The sequence below is a fragment of the Parasteatoda tepidariorum genome, chromosome 6 (assembly GCF_982258835.1).
Source record: "Parasteatoda tepidariorum strain Cologne lab strain chromosome 6, Ptep-v5.0, whole genome shotgun sequence".
NCBI lineage: Eukaryota > Metazoa > Arthropoda > Arachnida > Araneae > Theridiidae > Parasteatoda > Parasteatoda tepidariorum.
This window is the reverse complement of record NC_141760.1, coordinates 49,334,801-49,349,237: the sequence shown is the minus strand read 5'-3', so window position 1 is coordinate 49,349,237 and position 14,437 is coordinate 49,334,801. Positions and strand designations below refer to the sequence as shown.

Sequence of the window (14,437 nt, the reverse complement as noted above, 5' to 3'; positions counted from 1 at the left end):
CCTTAATAATGAGCTGTAAAAATTTTAAGAATTTATCTTTAGTAGTTTTTGAGAAAAAGGTACACGCAGCTAAAAAAAACAAATTTTGAGAAAAAGCCAATTTAAAGTTAAAATTAATTATTACTAAAAAATTCTGGCACTAAGTACAAATTTCTCACATTTATTTCATTTGTACAATTGACTTATTTATTTTTAGTACATTTGTTTTTATTTATTTCCTAAATTTTATCTAAAAAAGCTTAAATTGCATTATATCAAATATGTACACATTAAGTCGACAATGTTAAAATTTCAAGTTTTTCACTATGTATTACAAATAATTTCTCATAAGACATAATCTATTATAGCAAATTCATGAATATGTATAATATAAGTTCAAGTACAAAATTATTCTTTAAATTATTATTATTAATCTTTTATTTATTAACTACCGAGTAAGATAAGCACATCAATTTCACGATTTATAATTTGCAAAACATTTGAAAAAATACACTGTTAAATATGCTCAGTTATAAATAAATTCACATTTAAGTTGTTTAAATTCTTGAAAGTAAATTGTATATATTACTTTAAAAATGCTGTATCAAAAAATTACAAATAATAAAAATATTTTACTATAAAAAAATTTGAAATGCTTCTACCTACATCCGATAATGTTAAAATGCCAAACTTCGTGTACCTTTGTCTGAGAAACTATTAAACATAGAGCTTTGAAATTTTTTATGGTGATTATATGAACACTTATACATATACTGAGGTGAAAAGTTTATCAATACACATTAAAAAATTTTTTTAAAAAATAAAAGCTGAGCACTACTATAAAAATGTCATTTTGCAGTACGTTTTCAACAGCTACACAATATTTCTCAAGAGTTATCACAAAAAGTTGACCTCTGTATATGTATTAAGTCCTAAATAATAAGCTGTAAAAATTTTAGGAATTTATCTTCAGTAGTTTTTGAGAAAAAGGTACACGCAGAGAAGAAAACACATTTTGAGAAAAAGCCAATTTAAAGTGAAAATAATTTATTACTAAAATATTCTGGTACTAAGTACAAAACTAATACATTTTTTTCATTTATACAATTTATTTATTTATTTTTAGTACACTTAATTTTATTTTCTTCCTTAATTTTATCCAAAAAAGCTTCATTTGCATTATATCAAGTATGCTTAACGTTACGTTGACAATGTTAAAATTTCAAGTTTCACACTAGGTGTCATAAATAATTCATTAACAGATATAATCTATTATAGCATGGTTATGAATATGTTTAATATAAGTTCTAGTACTAAATTATTCCTACAATTATTATTATATATCTTTTAATTATTAACTGCGGAGTAAGATAAACATCAATTTTATGATTCGTATTTTGTAAAACATTTGAAAACAAAAAAAACACAAGTAAATATGCTCAGGTATAAATAAATACATTTTTATGTTATATAAATTCTTGTAAAATAATTTTTTATATTACTTTAAAAAAGCAGTACCAAAAAATTACAAGCAATAAAAATATTTTACTATAAAAAATTAGAACTGTCACTACTTACACGCGAGTACATGCTTCTATGATATTCTTTTGTTTTCAATGTATTGAAATTTTAATACCAAAAGAAACGAAACTTTAATTATTAAAGTTTAAGAAAATAACTACTTCTACTGACAGAAAATTATAAAATATTTAAAAAAAAACTAAACCGTAACACCTCACCAAAAAAGCTTGAAAAAATTCACTCCAATAGCGAAACGAATTTAACAAAAACCCAAGCAAATCTGACAAAAAACAAAACAAATCTGACAAAAAACAAAACAAATCTAATAAAAAAACAAACTTAATCTAACAAAAAAACAAAATAAATCTATTTAAAAACTATGAAATTGCCTGTAAAGAACAAGATAAGTTACTACATTTCGCACGTGAAAATCAAATGAAATATATAAATAAGTATTGAGTATTGCCTATATTAATTGTAACAGCAGTTGCATGAATATTTAGCTTATAGCTTTTACAGTAAAAATAAGAATTTGAACTTTTAGCTTGCTTAGATTATAAAATAATAAAAAGATTCTCGTAAACGTCAAAGCTTTGAATCTTGTGTTTACGTTTTCATTTGTCAAATGTGGGCGTGGCACAGCTAGAGGAGCGTTTGTTTACATTTTGAAATTGAAATTTAACAACTTTAAATTTAAGTAAATACATAAAACTATACATCATTGGAAAGCTCTTGAATAGGAGATTTCAAAAATGTAAAAATCTCAGAATCGATTTTTTGAAGGTTGGGTGGGTACTGACTCCCCTTAAGGCCTGTTTACACTGTCTAAGTTCTTGGAGGAATTTCTCTCTCCAAGAAATCGGATGAATCGTCGTCACTATCCAAGTTCTTGAATGTCATTCATTGGTCGGATGAAAAACTTGCGCATGCGTATTGTTTATACTAAGCATTATAAAATCGTGCTTACGAAAATTCGAAGTTACTAAATAAATTCAAATAAAATTATAATAATTCAAATATACCCAAACAGATTAATTTGGATTAAAATATATGAAAACGGACCACAAAATGGTATAATATGATGTCTGCTTGTTGACTCCACAATACTTGATTGGTTATGGTAGGAATAACTTGGATGGAAAGTAGAACATGCTCTATTATCATCCAAGGGCTTGAGCTAAGAACTTGGACAATGGTTTACACGATTCAAGCTACAAACAAAACAAGTTTCCAACAATTTCAATCAATTTCGTCCAAGAACTTTGATCGTATAAACTGATCTTCACTCAGCCCTCGAACATGAAAATAACCGATTTAAACACTTGATGAGTTTCAAGTAACTTGATACTTATGGTAAAATGCCGAGTCAATCAGACATCGAACATGAAAAGTAACCGAATCAATCACTTGTTGAGTTACAAGCTATTTAATTCTTGGAGTCGAATGTGGAGTTAGCAAAATTAAACAATTAAGGCTTTTAAAACCCACTGACGGTTCTGCACGTAAAAAGTCGCATTTTAACCTGCAGTCTTCTCTGCATAGCAAAACCGGTTTTCCCATGTTAACTGATAGGGGAACAGTGTGTAGGGGAGAAACATTCTCCCAATTTTGCCCATTTCCTTAACCGCCAGTGGGTTAAAATTCAGAAAACTGTTCTTTCAACATTTTCTTCTGAAATATGAGGTTGATGAGTCTCCTCTTTTGTATGGTTTTTACTCCTTTTATATTCTGATGTGAGGAACGCTGAAATAAAAAAAAATGATAGCTATATTATTTCGAAATTGTTGTTTGAAAAAAAATTTAAATGTATATTTTTACCTCTTAGAAATTTGATATTATTATTATTACTAATTTTTCATAGACATAATGTAATACTATTATTTAAATTCTTTTTGTTTTACACTATTTACTAACTAGTTATTTGGGGGCTCTTAGAATAAGAGGAAGTGTTCCCAAAGCAGGCTTTAAAATTTTTGTGGAATAAAAATAGATTTTTTGTGTTTTATTTTTCGACTTTTAAACACATCTTCTCCCAAATCCTAATAAACATATTTATGATTGTAATAAATAATTTTTTATAACTCTTATAAGTAACTATTCTCATTCGCCATTAATTTTATGCAATATACACTTATATATTATTTTTATCTATGTACTTTGCTGACCTAGCTCAACAAGAGTGTATTCAATAATTTCAACTTAATAAATATGTAAGAACTGCATTAAACTAAATCCAAAGGATGGTTACCAGGCCAGTCCTTCTTATCTTTCAAATAACGTCCGACCATTGGCCACAGTCATCAATCTGAACCAGCAATTTAACTTAAATCAGCTTCTAAGTCCAATCCATAGCTCTGTAACCTCTAGCTTTCCCATTTAACCCAAGTGATGCGCATCACTTGGGTTAAATGGGAAGGGCAACTCTTGGGTTAGGAAGCGCTGCCCAACTATTGTTTTTAACAGATTAAAGCGTTCTTAAGTGTATCTGTTTCACTTAATTTTAATTTATTTTCTATGTTTTAATCAATTTCCCATTCAGCGACATCAGACAGACGAGTTTTAGTGGGTCTGAAGGGCTGTAGGATTGGGCTCTAGGTGCTCGGAACCGCACACGCGTCTTCGGGGTGACGGCTGTGTGGTTTCCGTGTCCGAGAAGCCTAGGTCGCTCGGACCTCCAGAAGTGATGGGGATGTTGTTTTATGCAGTGGCCAGAAAAAGTAGCAAATCCGCTTCAAAATTCGGCTCGCCACCTGCGGTGCCCAAACATATTTATGCAAATAAGGTATAAATATGTTTTTCTTGATCAATAGTATAGTTTTTGGCCACCAGGATAAGCAGGTATGAATCTTTGTTTGCCAAGGTATAGTTCTTGATAGATTTTGAAAAAAAAAGATTTATGTTTGCATAAAGCTTATATAAAGTGCTTGATAAATTTTGGTATACATTTTAAAAAATGGTATAGTATGAAAGAAATATTTTTCGCTGGAATATTGAATCAGGAATGCAGGTTGTGACCACTAAAATGAATTTTAAACCAATAAATTAAATTAAAAAAATTTTTATATAGCAGAGTGTAACAAAAAAGAACTAATGAAATTGTTTAAAAACACATTCGTGACTTTTTGAGTTAATCTAATTTTGAGTTAATTAAAAAGTTATTCAAATAGTTCTCGAGACGTAATAACTTGAAACTTTTTAAAAAAGTGGTGGTTATGGTGAAAAGTGGCGTTTCAATTACTTTTGTCTCAAAAAACCAAGCAATATATTTATTTTTACTTTTTGAAAACCCTCGTTAGTAAAAGTCAACAATTTCCAGTAATACTTTTTGTACAGCGCATATTTGTTTACTTTGCTGTTAAAACGTTTATCTATCATTAATGAAGAATAATATATAGTTACGTAAAATTATTTTTGCATATAATTAACTTTCGATAAAAAATGTTTTACTGGTGTGAGCAAAAACGTTGATTAGTACGGATTTTAATTAAAAAATTTTCGACTTTTAAATTTAAATTTTTTTTTAAAAAATATATATGTTTTTTACCAACCGACTATTTATATACCGGTTATATATATATATATATCTTTCATACCAGCCAGCCAATTTATGGCCGGTTGGATTTGTTCATAAGAAACCGAGAAAAGTTTATTTCTTATGTATCAAAGTTTGAAAAGACATTTCTTAAAATTCATTAATATTTAACAACATTATTTATAGACTTTTTAAAATTATTCTCTACCTGTTCTAAGATTTTTTATTTCTTTACTAGAACTTTAGGAAATGTGCTTACAGTGCGCTTAAAAATATAAATATAAATAAGTGCAGACGATATTTTAGTTATGAAATCAGACACAAAAACGGACTTTCTATGAATAAACATACTTGTGTTTCAATGGATTCAGATTTCTGATCAACAAAATGTAGGTTTTAGTTAAAGTAAGTTCTAATAAATATATATTATTTTTTATTATTTTATTTAATAATAGTCTAAATAAAGTTTGAATTGTAGGGTATGCAATTTCTTATAGCATTTCAAAAAATGTAATTTTACATAAAAAACAAGATATATCAAATATCAGTCAATTAGCTCCTCAGAAGTTGTATTTTTTAAATTCGATTTCTTCTCGATTTCTAATTTTTTAAATTCGACCTATTTTGCTTAGAACTCGTATTTTTCCATGTATAATTACATTTTTTATAATGATCTAAAAAGTTGTATATCTTGCAATTCAAATTTTTTTTCGAATATTATGAAATAAAATAACAAAAAATAATAAATTATTCATAATTTTTTTTTTGGATAGAACTATCTCAGGATAAACGAATTTTAAAATTGTGTGAAAAAAATTTTCATTTCGCGAAAGAAATTCCCGAGATAAGGTGAAATACACAAAAAATAAAATTAACAATTAAGAGGTCTAAACTTTAAATCTCTCTAAGGTCCAAATTATGGGCTTTTTCCCAGATTGCGGAGAAGCCTTTATTTTGGGGCTCAGAAATCCAAATCCGTTGAAAAAAAGGCATATTTATTCCGAGGAAATACATTTATGTGTCTGATTTTTTTTAAAAAATATCGTCTTCGCTAAATTATTATCATATTTGAGGTCATTAGGATTGAGTTCTAGAACGTGAGGATTTGATCATTAGACAAAAAGTTATTCAGAGTGGCCCCTTTTTCTCTGTGCACTGTACATAACTTTTGAGATGAGACAAAAGATAATGTAAAATACATCATGAAAACTTTAATATTAAATAATTTATGATTTCTTTTAATGCAAGTTTTTGTTGCAATTATGATGCAGTTATATATATAATCCTAATAATAAATAATCTTAATATCATGTTGCAATCATAATCATATTCTGTTGCATAAGCTGCATATTTGCTAATCAATAAGCTCTTTATTTGGATTTTTTTTATTAAATCTTTATTTGCCGTGTTTTCTTACCGGTAATTATGAGGCTGATAAGCAAATAAATAGCCAAAGCAATATTTGAATACACTTGGCCAAAGTTTTCCAGTAGACTTGATGTAATTGTGGTCAATATAAATCCAAATATCTAAAAATAATTTAAAAATGCACTTCAGGTTAATGCGTTTGAAAAGAAAATATGAATAAAAAGAATAAGAGTTCTTAACAAGAGAGTAAATTAATTAATACAATTTCGTCTAGAGAATATTTTTTAATTGAGAAAAAAAGTTCAGTTAACAAGTTATCTTTTGGTTTTAATCTTACCATTTTTATTGTACAGCATTAAGTTGAAGTTCATTTTAGACTAGCATAGCTTAGTGAGAAAATAAGGATTTTATTTAAAGGGCTCATTACTTTATTGCACCATGAAATTCGCAGATTTTTCCAAAATTAATTTTAGAAACTATCCGAACTGAAATCATGATCCGTTATCAAGATTTGCGTTACGTGTAAAGCTTTGTATTGTTTAAATTATTAGATTTTTATAAATAAGTTTAATAATCTACAAAGACATAATTTAGCCAAGATTTAAATTTTCAAAAGAATATTCGAATTTTCTTGCGAAAGTTCGTACGAAGCTCGAATTTTTGTTTCATAAAAAGAGTTAAAGATAAAAAGGAATATGTATGCCAGTTATGAACACAGAATTTTGGAGTGAGGTGATTGCATAAAATTATCAATTAAAAAATTTAACTAAAAAATTATTTATTAATAAATTTAAACAATCATAACCAACAATTGATATTTACAACGATAATATATAATAGGTATGGGATTAAGAAATGAGGTCCTATTACGTCGTCAACAAACTTCTTCTCAGTATTAAACTAATATACACCTTCAGATGCTGAGTCTGACTCCAGTCTTAGCCGGAGAGTACGATGGTCGGCACCAACCCTTAGGAAAATTTGCCATAGAGGAGCCTATGGTAATCTATGGCAACCTATGGCTACCATAGAAATTTGTATGGCAAGATACCATACGCCTATGGTTACCATAGAGATTTGTATGGCAAAACCCCATAAGCCTATGGCTACCATAGAAATTTGTATGGCAAGATACCATAGCCCAATGGTAACCATAGAGACCTGTATGGCATTTATATGGCACGTCACCATTCTCCTATGGCAACCATAGAAATTTGTATGGCAGTATACCATAGGGCAATGGTAACCATAAACATTTCTATGGCAGTATACCATACGGCAATGGAAACTATAAGGATTAGTATGGCACATCACCATTGGCCTATGGCAACCATAGAAATTTGTATGGCAGTATACCATAGGCCAATGGTAGCCATCAAGATCTGTATGGCAGTATACCATAGGGAAAAGCTGATCTAGATCCCCACCAACGAAACAACAACTCCTATGGAGTCCTCGAAAACATCTTCTAAAAGAAATAAATATCCATTTTTTTCACCCCGAAATAAATTCAACTTGTAATCCCACAAGGCATTCCAGGTGAGTCTTTTCCTGCCTCCAGGTGGCTAATTTTCTCATTTTTGAGTGTTTAAAGTTCGATGTTCCATTGATTTAGGCTTAGAGTATCAGACCGCCATATTAACGTGTCATCCACTACAAGTGGAATCTTTCGCTAACTTTGGCTACTTTAAAATTTTTTCGATCTCATTCTCGGTCAAAAACATTTTGTTGCAAACGTCTATGTGATTATCTATCTGAATTTATTAAGTTTCTAATTTCCGGTGGTCTGGTACTTTTATTATTTGTATCTTTTCAAAATATGTCGCGATTGGGTATAAGTTTTCGCTATGTTAAATTTTGCCGTTTGTTAACGCTGACTTTGTACACTTTATAAAGGGATGAAAATATAAGAAAGATAATTGGTTTGCAAAAGCATGAATAAAAGTAAAAATATTGAAAAAATAACGGGCTGGCAAAAGCATAAATAAAATAAAATAAGCATATAAAGAGATAAATTTAAAAAAATAAAAGCAGACGATAAAATTAGAACACCAGTTGATTTTTTAGAATTAGTTTTGTGTGGAATTTAGGTTCTCATATATCCCGTTACGGGCACTTTATCTAGTTTGTTTTATAATATTTCATCTATCCCGGTACGGGTGAGTTTCCTTATATCCCGTTACGGGTTTTTCTTGTTGTTTTATGATCTTTTCCCTATCCCGTAACGGGTACTTTATATTTGTTACTGTATGTGTTGTTGTGTGAAATAAACGTTTTTTTAATAAAACATAGAACTGTTTCCTAATATAGCTTGATACGTTACAACTTTAATTAATATCTTGCAGTTTATATTTTTATCTAAAATTTTTATATTTCTTTTTCCCAACTGTTTCTGATTAAACGACATCTTGCTTTTTATTTTATCCCCTCCCTCTGATTTTATATAAATTTTTAAAGTCACATCACTTTTCCATTATTAATGGTGTTCTATTCCCCATAGCAATTTGTAAACAATCTCATGATGAAAAACGCAGTTAAGTGCTTATCATTAAGCCAGATCCATCATTTCTTTAATAATTAAAATTTTTTAATTCTTTTAACTTCTTCGGTGACAATTTCATTTTATTGCTGTCATATATCAATATCAAAGTCAGTGTTTACATTCTCATTAGTTTTTGATTTTAATTCCACTTGGGTTCTTGCAATGCTTTTTTACATTATCTTACATATGTTAGGGCTTTATATTTCTATTTGGTGTTTAATTTTTGCTTGCCATTAAATTGTTTATTTATCATGTCTCTGTGTTTTACTATCTTACAACTAATATTTCTTAAGTATCCACATAAATTTGTACAATGTTCTGTTGCATATTTATACTTAACTTGGGGTCATCACTTAACTAGATTTGCTGGATTACTGTTTGACAATTTTTTTGCTTCAATATCATCAACGGGACAGTCCCTGGCCAAATCATTTGTTGCTGTTACTAAAAATGCTTTTTAACAATTTAATCTTTCCTTAAGCTTACAACTTTTTCGTCATAGCGATTCCCTATACCTAATTAATTTTTATTTACTATCCCGACCAAGTGTCAACTTGTCAATAGCAATTACTAATTTTACCTATTTTAATCCTGTCTTAAACAAGTTTTGTATTTACCAATGTTTCTATACTGCGTTCTCTTTTCTAACTGTGCTTAACGCAACTCAACATAAATTTTTTGAGTTTTATGTCCCTCTCTAATAGGGGATAAACTAATTTAACCTGTTTTTTATTCTTAGCTTTTCATAGCCTAATACCATCTTTTTTATAGATAAAATTTTGTTCACTTGCCACCACTGGTTGCACAGTTACATATTCGGCTTTTGTCCCGTTTGATCTATTTTAAACTAATTTCGCTTCGACTACCGGCCCCACTCTTTATCTTTTGAGTTTTCATAGTATTTTATTGTTTTAGTAGTCTGTTTAATTTTTAGCTTAGTATCACATATCAAAATTTAAAAAATTTTCATACTCGCTCCGACCATCGGACCATTATTTTACTTCGCTTTCTCTTAGGTTCCTCTAATATCTGACGCTTATCTAACTAATTATGATACCAATCAATCAAATTAGCGCTTTTTATATTCGCTCCGACCTCCGGACCCACGTTCTATTTTCTTGTTTTTTACAGCTTCAACAAATATTGGTTGCCTGTACTCAATATATTTTGTTCCTAATCAACATAACCAATATTTTCCCCACTCGCTCGGACCACCGGACCCATTTTCTAACGGTTAGTACTAACTGTTTGAAATTTATTTGAATAAGAACAGCATAACAAAAATGATTCTGCAAGTAAAACAGGAGAAGGTTATCAAATAAATTTTAAAAACAGCTTTCTGGATATATATTTATACTACAATTATTAAGTTTTGCATTTTGAATATCCATTCCCTTAGGAAAATTTGCCATAGGTTTGACATAAAAAAATGCCATAGGATACTCCTATGGGGTTTTGCCTATGGCAAACATTTTGCCATACACTTTTGCCATATACGTATGGCAGAATTTTGCCATACATGTATGGCAAATTTTTGCCATAGGCAAAACCCCATAGAAATATTCTATGGCATTTTTTTGAATGGCAAAATTTTGCCATAGGCAAAACCCCATAGGAATACCCTATGGCATTTTTTTACATGGCAAATTTTTGCCATAAAGCTAAGATGTGCTACAGTTTATGAAGAAATATTTTTCCATAGGTTATGGTACACCTTTGCCCTACAGCTATGGCAACATTTATCGTTGATATTTTACCATACGTCAAAAAATAATTACTTACAAGAATCTTTCGCAATGGATATTAAAAATGCAAAACTTAATAATTGTAGAATAAATATATATCCAGAAAGCTTTTTTTTTTAAAATTTCTTTGATAAACTTCTCTTGTTTTACTTGCAGAATCCTTTTTTGTATGCGGTTCTTATTCAAATAAATTTCAAACAGTTAGTACTAACCGTTAGAAAATGGGTCCGGTGGTCGGAGCGAGTGGGGAAAATATTGGTTATGTTGATTAAGAACAAAATATATTGAGTACAGGCAACTAATATTTGTTAAAGCTGTAAAAAGAAGAAAATAGAAAGTGGGTCCGGAGGTCGGAGCGAGTTATAAAAAGTGTTAATTTGATTGATTGGTATCATAATTAGTTAGATAAGCGTCAGATATTAGAGGAACCTAAAAGAACGCGAAGCAAAATAACGGTCCGATGGTCGGAGCGAGTATGAAAATTCTTTAAATTTTGATATGTGATACTAAACTAAAAATTAAACAGACTACTAAAACAATAAAATACTATTAAAACTCAAAAGATAAAAAGTGGAGCCGGTGGTCGAAGCGAAATTAGTTTAAAATAGATCAAACGGGACAAAAGCTGAATATGTAACGGTGCAACCAGTGGTGGCATGTGAACAAAATTTTATCTATAAAAAAGATGGTATTAGACTATGAAAAGCTAAGAATAGAAAACAGGCTAAATTAGTTGATCCCCTAATAGTGAGAGATATAAAACTCAGAAAATTTATGTTGAGTTGTGTTTAGCACAGTTAGAAATGAGAACGCAATATAGAAACATTGGTAAATACAAAACATGTTTAAGACATGATTAAAATTGGTGAAATTAATAATTGTTATTGACAAATTTACACTTGGTCAGGGATAGTAAATAAAAGTTAATTGGGTATAGGGAATCACTATGACGAAAAAGTTGTAAACTTAAGGAAAGATTAAATTGTTAAAAGCATTTTTGGTTACAGCAGCAGATGATATGGCCAGGGACTGTCCAGTTGATGATATTGAAGCAAAACAATTGTCAACCAGTAATTCAGCAAATCTAGTTGAGTGATGACCCTAAGCTATGTATAAACATGTAACAGAACATTGTACAAATATATGTGGATACTTAAGAAATATTAGTTGTAAAATAGTAAAACACAGAGACATGATAAAAATCAATTTAATGGTAAGCAAAAATTAAACACAAAATATAAATATAAAGCCCTAACATATGTAAGATAATGTAAAAAAGCATTGCCAGAACCTAAGTGGAATTAAAATAAAAAAACTAATGAGAATGTAAACACTGATAAAAGTACCAGACAGCCGGAAATTAAAAAACTTAATAAATTCAGATAGATAATTGCATAGGCGTTTGCAATAAAATGTTTTTGACCAAGAATGAGATCGAAAAAATATAAAAATAAGTAGCCAAAGTTAGCGAAAGATTCCACTTGTAGTGGATGACACGTTAATATGGCGGTCTGATACTCTAAGCCTAAATCAATGGAACATCGGATTTTAAACACTCAAAATTGGAAAAATTGGCCACCCGGAGGCCGGAAAAGACTCACCAGGAATGCCTTGTGGGTTTACATGTTGAATTTAATTAACTTCGGGGTGAAATAATGGATATTTATCTCTTTTAGAAGATGTTTTTGAGGACTCCATAGAAGTTGTTGTTTCGTTGGTGGAGATCTAGATCAGCTTTTCTCTATGGTATACTGCCATACAAATCTTTAAGGTTACCATAGGCCAATGGTGACGTGCCATACAAATCCTTATGGTTACCATTAGTCTATGGTATACTGCCATACAAATCTTTATGGTAGCCATAGGCTTTTAGGGTTTTGCCATACAAATCTCTATGGTAACCATAGGCGTATGGTATCTTGCCATATAAATTTCTATGGTAGCCATAGGCTTATGGGGTTGTGCCATACAAATCTCTATGGTAGGCATAGGCTTATGGTGTTGTGCCATACAAATCTCTATGGTAACCATAGGCGTATGGTATCTTGCCATACAAATTTCTATGGTAGCCATAGGTTGCCATAGATTACCATAGTCTTCTCTATGGCAAATTTTCCTAAGGGTTGCGAAAGATTCTTGTAAGTAATTATTTTTTGACGTATGGTAAAATATCAACGAGAAATGTTGCCATAGCTGTATGGCAAAGGTGTACCTTAACCTATGGAAAAATATTTCTTCATAAACTGTAGCACATCTTAGTTTATGGCAAAAATTTGCCATATAAGAAAATGCCATAGGATATCCCTATGGGGTTTTGCCTATGGCAAAATTTTGCCATACAAAAATATGCCATAGGATATTCCTATGGGGTTTTGCCTATGGCAAAGTTTTTCCATACGTGTATGGCAAAATTTTGCCATACAAATAAATGCCATAGAATATTCTTATGGGGTTTTGCCTATGGCAAAATTTTGTCATACAAAAAATGCCATAGGATATTCCTATGGGGTTTTGCCTATGGCAAAAATTTGCCATACACTTTTGCCATACATGTATGGCAAAATTTTGCCATACGTATATGGCAAAAGTGTATGGCAAAACTTTTGTCATAGGCAAAACCCCATAGGAATATCCTATGGCATTTTTTATGGCAAACCTATGGCAAATTTTCCTAAGGGAAACTATGGCAAAATTAAAACCAGTTTGATTGGCCTAATGAAAAATGTCTCTTAAGATCAGCTTTCATCTTTGCTACGTTTCTTCTGACATTTAAACAGATTTTGATGCTTTCAATCAGATTTTCTTCAATAGTGGTTTGTTAGATTTCGATAAGTTTCGTTAGATAACCTACAACTCACATAGTGCACAATTTTTCAACTTCAATTTCGACAAAAATTTGAAGAAAAAAAAATTAGTCAAGCTGTAATCACTTAATTCTGAAAGCAACAGGTGGTGTTGGCAATTGGTTGTCATGATTTGATTGATTGATTTGGTTTTCATTGGTTGATTTGATTTGGTTTACATTTGAAAAAAAGGTAAAACCTTTCATTCTCAATCATCCTTAAATCTTCTTTCTTGTTAGTCTTATTTATTAATAATCTAATCCTTTGCTAATTTGTTAAGACACTCACCATTGTAGCTGAGTTAAGCAATGATGCACTGATTACTTCGGGTTCTGGAAATGTTAATTCAATTCCATATTCTAAACCAACTGGTAGAAAACTGGTCAGGAAAAATCTAAAGCAAATCGTAAATAATATTTTATACATTTAGTTTTTAGTACACATTCTTTAATTATTATATTATACATCTATTTATAAAATAAATTAATTACAGGAATAATAAAAAAAATAACTATTTTTGTGACAACATTCAAAATGTGTATGTGAAAAACATTCAAATTTTAATAAAAGTGCATGTAAAGAATAATAATGAAAAGATATAAAGAGTAAATGACGTTATTACTAAAATATTTTTTACATTGGGTAAAAAGGATTTTCATATTGATGCCTTAAAGGAAGGCTTTTTCACGAATTTCATCTATCTAAACCGTTAGCTACCGTTATTGATTGAAATTACTTAAATTCTATTAAAACCTTTGTTATTTAATTTTCATTAGTCTTATCAGCTTAATTCCTAATTTTTAAATTATTAATAATACTTTGCGAAATGTGTCTTTAAAATCTATTTATACTATCAAAACTCTTTTCGAATAAAAAAAGGCTTTTTTTATGAATAAAAATAGGTTCA

The 14,437-nt window shown here is 29.7% G+C and overlaps 1 protein-coding gene across 1 annotated transcript in view; it reads right to left on the bottom strand.

Annotated features, from left to right (window-relative positions):
* Positions 1-2,126: 2,126 nt before the first annotated feature.
* LOC107449347 (choline/ethanolamine transporter FLVCR2-like) overlaps positions 2,127-14,437 on the bottom strand; it is a 32,554-nt gene continuing 20,243 nt past the window's right edge. Inside the window, exons 8-10 of the mRNA XM_087166829.1 lie at positions 13,819-13,924; positions 6,450-6,561; positions 2,127-3,243 (exon numbers count right to left, since the gene is read on the bottom strand). Coding sequence (XP_087022955.1) covers positions 3,143-3,243; positions 6,450-6,561; positions 13,819-13,924 — 319 coding nt within the window. The 3' untranslated portion in view covers positions 2,127-3,142. The remainder of the gene's footprint in view (positions 3,244-6,449; positions 6,562-13,818; positions 13,925-14,437) is intronic.